The sequence below is a fragment of the Tauraco erythrolophus genome, chromosome 5, assembly GCF_009769465.1.
Source record: "Tauraco erythrolophus isolate bTauEry1 chromosome 5, bTauEry1.pri, whole genome shotgun sequence".
Classification (NCBI taxonomy): Eukaryota; Metazoa; Chordata; class Aves; order Musophagiformes; family Musophagidae; genus Tauraco; species Tauraco erythrolophus.
In genome coordinates, this window is record NC_141469.1 from 78,554,264 (window position 1) to 78,566,720 (window position 12,457).

The window sequence follows — 12,457 nt, forward strand, 5'->3', positions numbered from 1 at the left end:
AAGGAACTAAAGAAGGAACACAGCATTTACTAGTTCTCAAAAAGTAATATTTATATAAGAAAACAGTAGAAAAGGATCTCAAATACTGAGAGTGTCAAAAATCTTTTCTTTTGTGTAAAGTGGAAGGTGGACTTACAGCTAAATAAAGGGCACTAAAAAAACCCCAAACAATGCACAAGTAGTGCTGTCCCAAGTGTTCCACACCTAAGAATGATTTTAAGACCTCCAGTTTTCTGATTTCGGTCTTCTGGTGGGACCATGCATTGTCACTAGGGCAGTAAGCTGGGTTAATGTGGAGCAATGAATAAAATTTCTCTTGGAATTAAAATTACAATCTTAGGGGGAGAGCAATTCCCATTGTACCTAGCTGCACTTGACTTGGGATAATATGTAATGCTACTTAACGTTAATTAGAGGTGACAGGACACATCACAGTTGCAGGATTCCCACAGTAAGGTATACCACCCACATTTTATTCATTGTATTTAGGTATGATCATAATTTTCTGGAAAAAATCCTATGCGATATTACAAAAATATTCCTTGAAATGTACTGCATAACATTAAGGTGTTTATTAATAAATTTTTTTTTCGATGGATAAAACAAGGCAAAGATTAAGCAGGTTTCTTAATGTTTTAATAAGTGAGCTACCCTCACGCTGCATGTAACACACACTGATGGCAGGACAGTTCCAGTATTTGTGCAAGGATGCAGAATATAAACTTATTTTAAAGCAAAAGGGATTGTATTAGCTCATCCCAAAGATTTAAAATTGGGAGTCAGTTTAGATATTTTATTGACATTTGAAATATTAGTCACTGAAAAACGTAACATGATGTTCTAGACACAGCACACTTACTCTGGACTGCAGTTCAATTTCCTAAGATCAGAATTCAAGTTAGGCACAGGTGCTGGAACTGAAGATACAGGTAAAATATTTCTATCTTGTGTAAGGTTTACTGGTCTCAAGCTTTCTGGCTGCTGAGAATGCTGTAGACTTAACCCTCCTAAAGAAGAGGACAGCTGGTTCACACCTGGATATTGCTGAAAAAAGTAAGAGCATTGCAAATAGGTAAACACACAATCAGGTTTAAATAAGAATCTTAAATCTTGTAATCTCAGTTCTTCCTGGCACGTATTTTAAAAAAAGATATAGCAGTAGGTAGCAACAAACCCAAACAAACAAGAAGAGTTGTATGGTAGAAATTTAAAAATGCTAAGACAAATGTGACATACCTTCCAAACACGTATTGCTGGACAAAATTAAAATTCCTGATAAAAATCAACATTGGAAGTGACACATAACCCCTCAAGCTTTCCAGCAATAAGAAAACAAGTTACTAGAAAGGCTGACAATTTTTTTTCCCCTCTTCAAAGATGCTACAATGTAACTTTTCCAAGTTACATAACCTGGTTTTGATACATTTATTTTTAAATTAAAACAAAACAAAATACTAGAGAAGAGGAAACAAGGTCAGGTTGGAAGGCATCTCTGAGGTCTGGCAGCCCAACCCTCCCCTCGAGCAAGGCTAACTTCAAAGTTAGGCCAGGCTGCTCACAGCCTTGTTCAGCTGAGTTTTGAAAATATCTAAGGATTGAAGATTTCACAGCACAATTTGTTCTAGTGCTTCCCCACTCGCATTCTGAAGAATTTTCTCCTTATATGTCCAATTGGAATTTCACTTGGTGCAACTTGTAATTGCTGGGGTTTATCATTTTACTGTGTACTCCTGAAAACAGGACAACTCCATCTCACTTTACAGTAAGGATGGAGCTAAGCCTTACCAAAAAAAAAAAAAAAAAAAATTAAACATTTCCTGCAGGTCATATTTTACCTTACCTCCATAACTAAAAAAGCATTCTTAGACATTATAAGCCAACTTATGGTACTACACTCAGATCAGTAAGGAATTCTGATCATCTGCAACAGCAGCTTTGACACATTTGCCAGCTGGGCCTTATTTCAGAGAGTGGGGTTTATAAATCAGTAAGTTTCATTCTCTACACCCTTTCACACATACAGAAATGCTGACGTAGCCCAGGGAAGCATTTTGGCTCAGCATCCGCCTCTTCCTCAGAGTTCACTGCTCTTGGGTGACTCACATGTGCAACGGGAGCCAGGTGATTGTACACAACTTCTTGGGTGTTTGGTGCTCTCTTTTCTCAGGAAAACAGAGCGGGCAGCCTGCTCCACCACACACCCAGCACAGGCTCTACAGAGCTCTCCCATCTGGATCACATGCCTCGCCTTGCTCGTAAGGCGATTTAATGCTTGATGGCCCATAGCAGTGGTCTGATCAAACGTGTATTTGCTGTTGAAGAATTTCATTAAGCTTCTTTATGGTTTCCTATCAATAAAGTACAGCTCTCTGAAGCACTGAGCCTTAGAACTGTGGATGCTGATGAAGCAAACTTGTTAAGCCTAACTATTTGGAGACACACTTAAAATTTTAATTCAAAAGCCTTCTAATAAGAAGTTAAGATCCAGAGCTATGACACCAATATTATACTTAACATTTATTGGCTCAGAAATTGTAAAAATAAAATATGAAAATATGTAAACAAAGAAATATATCATGCAGAAAAGACTTTTCCATGAAGTAACTTCTACATTAAAAATACAAACCTGTGGATAGTGCTGAAACCCAGGATGGTGCCCTGGATTACTGGGCTGCACAGGAGCAGGTGGTGCTGCGTTTTGGTAGCCAGGTTGCAGTGTTGGATAGCCATAACCAAAGGGCTTAGAAGCTTTTGATGTTTGGGGGACTGACGGAGCAGGAACTGGGCTGCTGGTCACAGAACGTGTCTCTAGAAGGACAAAAGAATTCCCACAGGTATTGAATACACTTACTACTTCTTTCTTAGTTTAAATGTAAACTCCTAAGTGCTTAACATACAATTTTTCCATTTGTAAGTTTTGCATTATCCATCAAGTTTTTTATCCGCACTGACCAAATAAATTAGCAAGGAAGTTTACTGCAATTATGATGACAAAGGGGGTATACCCGGGAAGATGACTAGAGACTTGTATAACTACCAACAAAATGCGATTTTACAAAAAAAAAAAAAATTACTTTTTTTTTTTTAAATATTTCAACTGAAAGAAGAAGAAATAAAACCCCCTTAGAAGCACATTTTATTCCAAGATATACACTTGGTATAAACTGCAAGAGACCATTCATGCTTAGTCCCTCCCCTACCACTTATAAATTCTTCTAAAACATAAGGCTAAAGCAACAGAACTATTTTCTATGTGTAACCACAGAGCTTTTCTTGAAGTAACGCAAGTCGCTCCTATATATCTCTGCAGCGTGGTTTGGTTCCACTATTTTAAAGGCCAAATTGAAAGTAACACAGACCTAAATTCATAGAAAACTTAACAGTTGTAAAGAGACAAAACTACTCTTTAGAGAAGTCTACAAACGTGAGCCAAGTTTCAGAAGAATTTAAGCCAGGGAAAATCCACCAGAAAAAGCAGCAGAAGAGACCAACCACTAAGGAAATGAACCACCAAGAGAAAAAGTTAAAAAAAAAATAATAAAAAAATCAACAGAATGAAAAAATTCAAAGCTGATCCTGTTACTCTTTAAGGAAAACAAAAGGAACAATTTATTTTTAGAATATGCCTTCAACAGGACCAAGATGTTAAGTCATTAGCTGAGCAAACAGAACTTGCAATCCTGCAGCCATGCCTCTGCTACCCTTACTGCGCCAGCTGGACCCTATATGGATGGTAACATCGGCTTTTTTCTTGAAAGAGATTTCACTTCATGCAGGAACCCATCAAACTAGCTTGGAGAAGAGGAGACTGAGGGGGGACCTCATTAATGTTTATAAATATGGAAAGGGTGACTGTCATGAGGATGGAGCCAGGCTCTTCTCACTGGCATCCAATGATAGGATAAGGGGAAATGGATATCAGCTGGAACATAAGAGGTTCTACTTAAACATGAGGAAGAACTTCTTCCCAGTAAGGGTAACAGAACACTGGAACAGGCTGCCCAGAGAGGTTGTGGAGTCTCCTTCTCTGGAGATGTTCCAAATCTGCCTGGATGCGTTCTTGTGTGATCTGATCTAGGTGGTCCTGCTCAGGCAGGGGGATTGGACTAGATGATCCTTTGAGGTCCCTTCCAATCCCTAACATTCTGTGATACTAAGCAAACTACTGTGACATTCTCAGAGGTCAGAGCAATACAAAAGAGCCAGAGCTGGAGGCCCCCCAGATTAATCCAGTTAAAATACTGGCTAACATACCCACATTGAACAGCATCTTTTCCACCTGCTCTCAATACAACAGCTCTACAGGTTTCAAGACTGAGGTAGTCTGCTAGTAGGTTCATTTAGAACAAACCTGACATTCCTGATATTTTTAGAGACAAAAATAAGCAAAAGAGTAGACATTTTCTTTAAATGAAAAATAGAATCAAGTAACCTGATGCAAGCATCTCTGCAAACTGGTATTGTTGGGGTCTCAAAACTTCAGTGGCGTGTCAGCTATTATCAGCTACTAAAGTCAACACAACCAGGCACACAGCGCAGCCTATGGCAAGATGCCTGCTTTCACATGGACCACACTGTCAGCACCACCTTCAATATTACAATGGAAAGTACGGGCAAGTTTTATTACATGGCTGCTCCAACTTTAGTGTTAAAGCCGTGAAGTGATTAAAAGAGCAAGGCATGCTCTCTCTGATGATTTCTCCCCCTCCTTTCATAGGCATTTCCTTTCACCTACTTGTTAATTAACAATAAACAACAGAAACAGAAAAAAATAAATCATAGACAGTAAACATTTAAGTCTTCAAACAAGCAATTCAGAATTAATCTGTGATAAACTGCTTACCTGGATAGCCACCTCCTTCCAGGGCATCATAATTATTCGGAACAGGAGAGGTACTGCTTGTAGTAGAGGAACTATCAATTGCTGGGGAGAAAATAATTTAAAGTTAAGTGCTTCAGAAATGGCAAATTTTTGAGATATAAGAGACTGAGGATTTTTTCTAAAAACTTTGGTGAGAAATTGTCAAGAAAGGTCCTGGAAAAAAAGACCACTTCGGCCCTAAGACTTCAAAGCTATTACCACTGCAAAGAGGAGAAGGGGAGGTAAGAGAGAAACAATCAACATGATATCAAAAAACAAAAAAAGAAGCAGATGCCCAACAAGCAGGAAGAGAGAGATCAACAGGAAAAGGACAGAAACAATGAAAAAAGCTGTTTCTCTAAATAGAATTTTTTTTTCTATAAAACTAGAAGTTCTTTCTAGACTACATCAACTGAAGCAACGTATTACATTTTCAAAAGTCTCTATCGTGACTGCCTTCACAACTGCAAGCAGAAGATTCCCATGGTCTTCAGAGTGATTATGCACCATCCCCACCTTCAAGGAGAACTGACAAGCATTTAGTTCTTTCCTCCTTTCTGTGCTGCTGTAGTTCAGAGCTTGTTTTTTTTCCCCCCCGATGTAAAGCTTCTACTTTCCATTGAACATTGACAAGGGGTCTCAGCTTCAGTCAGAATAAACAGTTAATTTTGGTATAGCCAAAAATAACTATGTAAAAAGTAACTATGTAAAAGTAACAGCACTTAACTAGACAAAAGTGAAAAAGCATTTGGGCACGTACACAGCAGTCAGTACTGAAGAGACTCCAAACGCTTAATTTTTAGTTCACCCTATGCATATATCTTGAATATCTTACTGTAAAACATTGCAAATAAAAATATATTTTAAAACATTTCCTCCAGTGCCATTTCACATACATTTCCAAAGAAAAAGGGCCAAGGAGGTTAAATGTATCCACTCCTGAAGACACCCCAAGCCATGAAGTGCAACAGAAAAGTGTATTTAAGAAAACAGAAGAGAGAATTATATATATATATGACTTTTGTGGCAGAACGGACGCAGAAAAGATTAATTGATACTGTTCTACTCAGAAGGATCAACTGTGACCACACATCCCACTGTGAAGCTGAAAGTATTTCAAGGGAGGACTTCAACAGTGGAACATTTGAGATTTGATCCCCCTTCAATCGACATTTCCAAGTAAAGAGACTCCTGCACATGAGAACATAACATCACTGAAATTTGGGACACATTAATATCATGGCAACATCATGACTGTAAAGATGACTTTTGAGCATCTTCCCTTTAAAGCATTCAGCTAAGAAATAGAAAAACCATTCAAAAAAATTTAACATTAACAATAGCTCTTATTTTAAATAATATATTAACACTGTGAAACTCACACAACATTAGTTTTCAGACTGCTTTTTACTGTAAATTTCTCTTTTTCTGAAGTTCAGAAAAGAACACCACTGCAAGATTTCTTTTCCCAGCAAATTTTAAACATTCTATTCCAGAAACTGAATAAAACGGGATTCATTATTTTGTTCCCTGAGCAGGAATGCAGCTTTTAAAGATCTGTTAAGTCCTACTACAGCAAAGTCAAAATATACTTTTATTAGGTCAACAAGATCAAGATTTAAGAATTTTCAAGAAGTTTTTCTTGTCTGAGCAGAAGTTAGCTCTCCATTTGACAAAAATGGCTAAGAGGACATAAGCACAGTTGTGAACATGTAAGACGCTCGTTTAAGCTTTCTGATTCAACCACTATGTCGCTCTGTAAAGAGTCTTTCCCACAGTAAATTGTATTCATAAAATTATATCCACCTATAATTCCATATAAAATGAGTTTGCTCTTTTCAGTAGGAAGATAGTAATGATACAGAGAGTTGCAAACAAGAACTATCATATACTTTCCAAGCTCTCCTGGAAAAGGTAAGAGAAACCAATTGGACAAATATATGAAAAAACATTTTATAAGCATGCTGTAAGTAAAAATAATGCGACTTACGTCATACTTCTACAAAAAACAATTATCTATGCATCATTTCTGACATACAGAAAAGTTCTAGTCAGAAAGTATAATCTCAGATATTTTGAAATACAAACAAGGTCTGCCTAACTTAAGACAGTGAACCCTGTTACTGAGTTTCCCATATACTTACTGAAGACCTTTCATTCAAGGTCTCTGCTTCTAAAGAACTTTCAGATTTTGTAACATATTCTTGAGAACTATCAGTGTCCCAATGCCTACAAGAATTACCATGTGCTCTGTTCTACTACACGCTGAAAAACAAATAGTTGACTCAAACCCAAAGAGTTGTACAGTTTCCTGCAGATCAAAAGTAGCTTGAAGCTCTAAGCTGGTCACATATGTCATGGAAATCTCACAGGTTCTCCATCAACAAAAACCATAAGAATTTCCACAAAATCAGATCACAGTTGTCCTATGCTTAACTGAAGTGACATCAGCTGTCAAAGTTTACATTAGCATAATAAGCACTGGAACAAAGAACATATTAGGAAGACAGAAATAAGTGTTTTATGAAGAAAAGATATTAGAAAATATTGCTTAGACAAAAGTAATACTTACAGTATGCTTTTACAGTTCAGTAATTATTTTACCAATATAACTTTTGCTTTCAGAGTTTTGAAGAACTCTATTGCAAAACAGTTAAAGACCTCACTGGTAAGAGTGACAAAAAAATTTGAGCCGCTACACAAACTCAAGCAACCAAGTGCCCAACATCTATTTTTCACAAGATCACTGGCCTGAGGCAGAAACTTGTCTACAGGATCTGTTTAGGATTTACACTAACTCCTGGTGACAGGGCATAAAACAAGACACTTATTAATTAGGTAGCCTACATATTGAATCTGAGTGCCTTTTTTGCATAGTACAGAACTTGAGAGAAGGATGATAGGGAGTATGAAAACTTTGTTTCTGCTAGGTTTTGGGGAACAAATTAAGAAGATAAAGGTTGTGACTGACAACAAAATCTGACATATACTTTGACAGAAACGTTGGCGTAGCAGTAGACAAAGATAATTATCTGCAGAAAATTCAGTAGGTAGCCCTGCAATAAAAAAAATCTAAATGCTCTCCTGGCTCTTTCAGCCTACTCTTTAGAAAGCAGCTGCATCACTACAGCCAAAGCAATTGTTTTCTGGCTGGTAAAGTCTAATTAGACTCACAGCATTAGAAAAAAAAATGGTATCTAAAATTAGGAAGTATCCTTATACTTGAAAAGAAGTTATTCAAGAGTTACTACAGATAATTTAATACCAATACTCAAGCCTGTTGAAAGATCAAATGTGTTATCACACAAAGGGTGAGAAAGTAAAAAAACTGAACCAATAATCTGAAATAGCAAGAATTACAATGAATATGCAAAGTATCCTAATCCTTGTGCTTCACTAGGGGTGGAGGTAATAGTATTACTGATATTGACATCATTGCACCCTCCAAGTATTGTCATCCTCTGGCTAGAACACGAGTGTCTTCAGCTAAAAATGCCTTCCTCCTTGGAAAGCAAACAGCAACTATATTCTTGTAATGTTCTACTAATATTTCAACATGGCAGTTGAATCAATATTATTCAAATTGGTAACATGAACCCTGTTCTTAGTTATGGTCTTAATGACGATATCATTTTGCTCCACTCTTCATGATATCATTAAGAGTGTAAAAAGCTATTTTCACAGTATTCTAGTTATATGATTTAGTTATTTTAATAAAACTCAGAATTATTTGGCACCAATTTTTTTCTGCCTAGTTACACCAGGAATTACAAGCTTAAAGGAAAAGTTACAAAAGTTTGTTATCCCAAATTAGTAGTTAAAGCCAGCACACACAAACGAGAGTAGTATTTCAGCACAAGGTATGTTCTTTTACTTTCATATATCAACAAGGGTAGAAGGCTAATGTTTCATCTCAAAAAGCTTTTTACACTGTTACCACTCATATATAGATTGTAAGAACTTTTCTTTAAGTTAGAAGAAAAAAAAGTTATCATGCAAGAAACTAATGTTGTAAGAAAAACTCACAAACCCAGGCCATTCTGAGAAAATACAGGCAGATTCCTTGCAAGCAAGAATGTAACATTTCAATCAAACAGGACAAATTGCTTCTCGAAAAAAAGGTAAATAAACTTTCCAATTCCCCTACAAAGCAAGCAGGTTAAAACTGAACCTATGTGTCTGACCATAGAGACATAACTTAGAAGCAATTAAAAAAAGCAGCACAAATTTACTGTCCGAAAAAAAGCACACATTACCATTCAATATCTACTTTACTACCTTAATTGTAAGGCTTCCCTATTCATAAAATGGGAAGCAAGGTAAACACTTTAATGTATCGACACAAATGGCATCTAGTTGCTTAACATAAGCAATCACCAGTCCAAGTTCTAGAGCTAGTTATCTTCAGTTAAGAGTTTAAAACCTACTGCAAAGCAAAGTATTAAAAATGTAGGAGTCTTGCAAGTTGTGAATATTACTTTCCTCAGATACATAAACAAACTGATTTTAATATGACAAAAAAGACCATTTGCTGACTGCTACTGAACTCCTTGCTGTATATGAGTAATAGCTGGAAAATTTCTAGTTAACCTGATACGTTACGACTCAGAGACTTTTTGTCTTAAAGCAAAAAAGTTTTGAGGATGGAAATATGGAACAAAACTCAAGTAGGAAGAGAACAAGATATGGGTGTAAAGCTAAAGCCAACCTGCTTCCTCATCCTCCTCATCCTCTTCCTCATCATCTGAACTTGATGACAAGGGAGCTGGTGCAGAGCTAGCTTGATTATTAACATATCCACCATACTGCATGCCTGTGAAGTGGAAAGCACAAACATAAGAGTCAGACAGGAAAGATGAGAAACAAAAAGTCACACATCATTGCATTAAAAGTGAGAGAAATTAGCCATTCTAGAGAAAACCCCAACATGCAAAAAGTTACATCTACAACCCAAAGCTATAAAAGTATATTTCATATATGAACTATCAGCAGTACAGCAGAAGCAGTTTTTAGTGGGCTTAAAGTTTAGCAAAGTATTAGTAGCACATGGAAGTTAGCAGGAAATTTTATATATGTGTGTGTGTGCATGCACATCAGGAAGTTAGCCACACGCAGAGACTTTCTATATATGTATTTAACACCAGTTTGTCCGCTGGAACACTTTCCTAAGTCAATACATAGAAATAAATGAGTTCCTTCCCAGATTAATAATGTTTTCATAACACAATTTGAATTTAACTATTGCTTGGCACACCTTCCCCTTTTAAGACAGGAATAAGTCACATTGGAATTGTGAATACTGTGAATATTGTGAATATTTATGAAACATACTGCTGCTGCACCATGCGAAAGTAAAAGCATACACCTCAGCAACACAGGGAAATTTAAGACAGATAAACCTGAAAACTTGGTTAGACTTATTTTTCAATTTGTCCCTAAATTCAGGCTCGTAGACCCATATCTAAGCACCTAAATACACTGTCCACTTTTAAGATCCAGTGACAGCTCAACAACCATCACCACTGTCACCTCCAAATCATAATCTTCAAGGTTTTTTTGGTAGCATTTTTTTTCATTAGTGTGTTTTTTGTCTTTTTTTGTTTGGTGTTTTTTTTCTTACAATATCTACTCTAAACATGTGAACAATACAGAGAAGCAGCACATACATATACCTTTTTAAAAGGGTAAAGCATGCAGCAATGGCTTATAATTAATTTCCTACATTACCCATTACTGAGGCAATTTCAGCACCTCCGACAAATCTTAAGACTCCCTTGTCACAGAGCAGGGTTAGGAAGGATTTTAAATATGCCTAGAGTCAGGCAGAGGCATCCTAAATAAATACAAGTGACCACTGTTTCTCTCTTAGCAATCCAATGGATTGCTATAGCAAGAAAATATCCTTATGCTTCAAAACTCTTCAAAAATTTTCAGACTCCTGAGAATCTGGGATTCCTGCCCCCGTAGGAGCACCACGGCATCATTAGTGTTCTTTATTTTGACGCTATAAAGCACTACAGAAGTGTTGTACATACTGCATAATCTGAAACCATCATGACAATTATTAATCCCGCCATCCACAACTTATATCAACCTTTAATTTACTTAAACCATGGGCTAAGAGTGCCGTTAGTTTCGTAGCTTTTTTTAAAAAGGGTTAGCAAATGAACTCCCGAGCACCACTTAAAAACCAACAGAACCAAGGTGAAGGGTATCTATTCAAACAGTGGAAGGAAAAAGAAAACAGAGCAAAAGCATGCTCTGGTTTTGCTGAACTTTCACACAGAGGTTGATGCAAGAAGAGACTGACATTATTTGAATTTATCTAGTGCATTGATACTCCTACAATTCCAGTCAGGTTTCTCCACAATACAAATAGTCACAACGAGAAAGGCAAAATCAACCCAAGCACAACCGAGGAGGCACAACGCTTCGGTTTCTCTGTAGTGCTAAAACACAGGGCCAACTCGAGTAACTCACAGTCCCATCTTTTCTGAAGGCTACTGGATGCACTTGATAAGGAGAAGACAAGAAAACCAGGCTAGAGCCAAGGAGGCCATGCCTTGTCTCAGGCCAGAGAGCTACCGAGGAATGACAGAACAACTGCATTATTGTGAAGGAGAAAAAACAACTTAAAATAATTACCATGCAAGTAAAAAGGAAAAAAAGTCAGGATGACAAGAAGAGATGCACTGTAACACCGAGAGCCAAAGTAAAAGAAGATGGGCATAGTGTGAGAGTGCAAAGACAGATCTCCAGCAAATACCATGTACACAGACACGAGAAGAAGGTAAGTTCACCTGGAAAGAGCATGCCAATGCAAAAATTCCAAGCACAGGCAGATGAGAGAAAAACACTGAATCAGTCATTCTACTAATGCTACTTTGGAGTCTTCTGAATGGTTTTTTTTGGAAAACAAATAAACAAGCTTCTACTGCTAAAACTCTCCCTTTTCCAGTCGCTGGTCACATACACAAAGGAAGCATGTATTCAGAAAGAATACTGAAAAAGAGGATTAAAAATATGCTGGTGACACAGAAACTCGGGAATCATGAACTATGTAACTATGAATCCTCTCGGGGGCAGGGCTGGCTTGACTCTTACCAGCCTTACGAGTTTGCATAATTTTTTTTTTTTTGAATTGCCAGCAGTAAGTACTTCAAACTCCTGCCTTTAGGATACAACTGCCCAGCCACAAAAACAATCCGAGAACTGATCTGGCTCAAAAATAACAGTTTACAAAGTCGTTCCCAGGTGCAGAAGCCTCCAGTTCTGGTTCACTGCCCAGCAATGCCACCAGTAGGCCAGCACAGGGGCAACAGCAACCGAAGGACAGAAGTGTGTGGCTTAACTCAGCAGTTCCAAGTGCCACCACGTGCCTAATGATGATTTCTGTTGCGACAGATCAGTTCTGCTTAGTATCTTTTACACAGCGGCTAATAATGTTAAAATCTCCCACTCGTAAAACTGCAAAAGCTTATTTTGAAATCATCATTTATTTTGAGTGAGATTTCAGACTTCATAAGCCTGGCTTAAAATTCAACCATGTGATTTAAATTTTCACAAACTTCTTGGACTGGAAATTTCTAAACCCTG

The 12,457-nt window shown here is 37.3% G+C and overlaps 1 protein-coding gene across 2 annotated transcripts in view; it reads right to left on the reverse strand.

Moving 5' to 3' along the window:
- Nucleotides 1-12,457, reverse strand: part of SEC24B (SEC24 homolog B, COPII component) — a 48,730-nt gene that overhangs the window by 19,736 nt on the left and 16,537 nt on the right. For both annotated transcript variants that reach the window (XM_086611441.1, XM_086611440.1), the window contains 4 exons: nt 9,570-9,674; nt 4,844-4,924; nt 2,627-2,808; nt 860-1,044 (listed from right to left, as the gene is read on the reverse strand). In XM_086611441.1, coding sequence (XP_086467567.1) covers nt 860-1,044; nt 2,627-2,808; nt 4,844-4,924; nt 9,570-9,674 — 553 coding nt within the window. The remainder of the gene's footprint in view (nt 1-859; nt 1,045-2,626; nt 2,809-4,843; nt 4,925-9,569; nt 9,675-12,457) is intronic.